General features: G+C 57.0%; 1 protein-coding gene across 1 annotated transcript in view; it reads left to right on the top strand.

Annotated features, from left to right (window-relative positions):
* LOC140264892 (mitochondrial disaggregase-like) overlaps nt 1-1,918 on the top strand; it is a 72,499-nt gene extending 70,581 nt beyond the window's left edge. The window contains 2 exon segments of the mRNA XM_072360790.1: nt 1,634-1,748; nt 1,751-1,918. Of these exon segments, the coding sequence (XP_072216891.1) occupies nt 1,634-1,748; nt 1,751-1,884 (249 nt within the window). The 3' untranslated portion in view covers nt 1,885-1,918.
* Nucleotides 1,919-3,113: the final 1,195 nt, after the last annotated feature.

Below are 3,113 nucleotides of genomic sequence, written 5' to 3'. Positions count from 1 at the left end.
GATCATGGTGTGGAGCATCAATGGGTCCATGCTGGTGTCCTTCCAAAGGAAGAGGGTGCACCCATGGGTCCCATTGGCCAAATATTGATTGGAGGATCAATGGTGGCTCCATGCTGATGTCCATCTCATGGAAGAGGGTGCACCCATGGGTCCCAAGGGCCAAATACTGATTGGAGCATCAATGGTGGCTCCATGCTGGTGTCCTTCCAAAGGAAGAGGGTGCACCCATGGGTCCCAAGGGCCATTCATAGAGTGGTGGAGCACCGATGGGTCTGTGCTGGTGTGCTTCCAATGGAAGAGGGGGCACCCATGGGTCCCAAGGGCAGAGCATGGAATGGAGCACCAATGGGTCCATACTGGTGTCCTTCCAAAGGAAGAAGGGGCACCCATGGGTCCCAAGGGCTGAGCATCGGGTGGAGCACTGATGGGTCCATGCTGGTGTTGTTTAATGGAAGAGGGGGCACCCATGGGTCCCAAGGGCCAAACACTGATTGGAGCATCAATGGTGGGTCTATGTGGGTGTCCTTCCATGGAAGAAGGGGCACCCATGGGTCCCAAGGGCCGATCATGGAATGGAGCATCAATGGGTCCATGCTGGTGTCCTTCCAAAGGAAGAAGGGGCACCCATGGGTCCCAAGAGCCAAATACTGATTGGAGCATCAATGGTGGGTCCATGTGGGTGTCCTTCCCATGGAAGAAGGGGCACCCATGGGTCCCAAGGGCCATTGATAGAGTGGTGGAGCACCGATGGGTCTGTGCTGGTGTGCTTCCCATGGAAGAGGGGGCACCCATGGGTCCCAAGGGCAGAGCATGGAATGGAGCATCAATGGGTCCATGCTGGTGTCCTTCCAAAGGAAGAAGGGGCACCCATGGGTCCCAAGGGCTGAGCATCGGGTGGAGCACTGATGGGTCCATGCTGGTGTTGTTCAATGGAAGAAGGGGCACCCATGGGTCCCAAGGGCAGAGCATGGGGTGGAATATCAACAATGGCTCCATACTGGTGTCCTTCCCATGGAAGAAGGGGCACACATGGGCCCCAAGGGCAGAGCATCGGGTGGAGCATCAATGGGTCCATGCTGGTGTTGTTCAATGGAAGAGGGGCACCCATGGGTCCCAAGGGCCAAACACTGATTGGAGCCTCAATGGTGGGTCCATGTGGGTGTCCTTCCAATGGAAGAGGGGGCACCCATGGGTCTCCCTAAGGGCCGAACATGGAATGGAGCATCAATGGGTCCATGCTGGTGTTGTTCAATGGAAGAGGGGGCACCAAGGGTCCCAATGGCCAAACACTGATTGGAGCATCAATGGTGGGTCCATGTGGGTGTCCTTCCCATGGAAGAGGGGGCACCATGGGTCCCAATGGCCAAATATTGATTGGAGGATCAATGGTGGCTCCATGCTGATGTCCATCTCATGGAAGGAGGGGCACCCATGGGTCCCAAGGGCGGATCATGGTGTGGAGCATCAATGGGTCCATGCTGGTGTCCTTCCAAAGGAAGAGGAGGCACCCATGGGTCCCAAGGGCGGATCATGGTGTGGAGCACCGATAGGTCGGTGCTGCTGTCCCTGCTCTGTCTGTGTGCACCCATAGGTGCCGGGGCTGGGAGCAGAGCTGCCGACCTTCCCCATGCAGGTGGAGCGGCGCGTGGTCAACCAGTTGGCGGCCGCCTACGAGCAAGAGCTGCTGCCGCGGGGCTGCACCCTGCGCGTGGCCGTGGAGGACTCGGACAAGCAGCTGCTGAAGAGCAAGAGAGCAACCAGGTGGGAGAGGGGCAAAGCAAAGCGCCCACCCTGCGCCTGGAGATCGTCGACAAGGACAGCAAGGCCCGCAAGTTGGACATCCAGGCGCCGCTGAGCCCAGAGAACGTGGCTTACTTCCTATAGGGCAGCCCTATAGGCATCGGGGCTGGAGCTGATGGGGTTGTGGGGGGGGTTGGGGTGGCTGGGGGGCTTCTTTGCTTCTATCGGTGGCAATAAAGGTGGTGTTGTGCACACACATGGGGTCGGCCCAATGTGGGTTTGGGGGGGGGGACTCGCTGCAACCTCAATGCGTTGGTGCAGTGGGGATGGGAGGGGTCTGGGGGTCCCCTATGGTGAGATGGGGGGGTGTGGGGGGGGTGTTGGGAGGTGGGGGGTGAGGTTGGATATGGGGCAGCCCCATAGCGGGCCTCAGTAAGAGGGGCCTCCGAGCACCAACAATGCAGTGCTGGGTGCTGCACTGCAGGGGTGGGCACTGGGCTGCACCATGCATGGGTTGCACCAACATTGTGCTCCTTACAAGGGCACTAAATGCACCATGCATGGGTTGCACCAACACCGTGCACCTTACAAGGGCACCAAATGCACCATGCATGGGTTGCACCAACATTGTGCTCTTTGCAAGGGCACCACATGCACCATGCATGGGTTGCACTAACACCATGCTCCTTACAAGGGCACTAAATGCACCATGCATGGGCTGCACCAACATTGTGCTCTTTGCAAGGGCACTACATGCACCATGCATGGGTTGCACCAACACCGTGTTCCTTACAAGTGCACTAAATGCACCATGCATGGGTTGCACCAACACCGTGCTCTTTGCAAGGGCACTAAATGCACCATGCATGGGTTGCACCAACATTGTGCTCTTTGCAAGCGCTACATGTGCACCATGCATGGGTTGCACCAACACCGTGCTTCTTACAAGGGCACTAAATGTACCATGCATGGGTTGCACCAACATTGTGCTCTTTGCAAGGGCACTAAATGCACCATGCATGGGTTGCACCAACACCATGTTCCTTACAAGGGCACCAAATGCACTATGCATGGGTTGCACCAACATTGTGCTCTTTGCAAGGGCACCACATGCACCATGCATGGGTTGCACCAACATTGTGCTCTTTGCAAGGGCACCACATGCACCATGCATGGGTTGCACCAACACCATGCTTCTTACAAGGGCACCAAATGCACCATGCATGGGTTGCACCAACACTGTGCACCTTACAAGGGCTCTACATGCACATGCATGGGTTTCACCAACACCGTGCTCTTTGCAAGGGCACTAAATGCACCATGCATGGGTTGCACCAACACTGTGCTCTTTGCAAGGGCACTAAATGCACCAT

This window comes from Excalfactoria chinensis, unplaced genomic scaffold (assembly GCF_039878825.1).
Source record: "Excalfactoria chinensis isolate bCotChi1 unplaced genomic scaffold, bCotChi1.hap2 Scaffold_336, whole genome shotgun sequence".
NCBI lineage: Eukaryota > Metazoa > Chordata > Aves > Galliformes > Phasianidae > Excalfactoria > Excalfactoria chinensis.
Note: the sequence above shows the minus strand (reverse complement) of the source record. Positions and strands in the feature narration are given on the sequence as shown.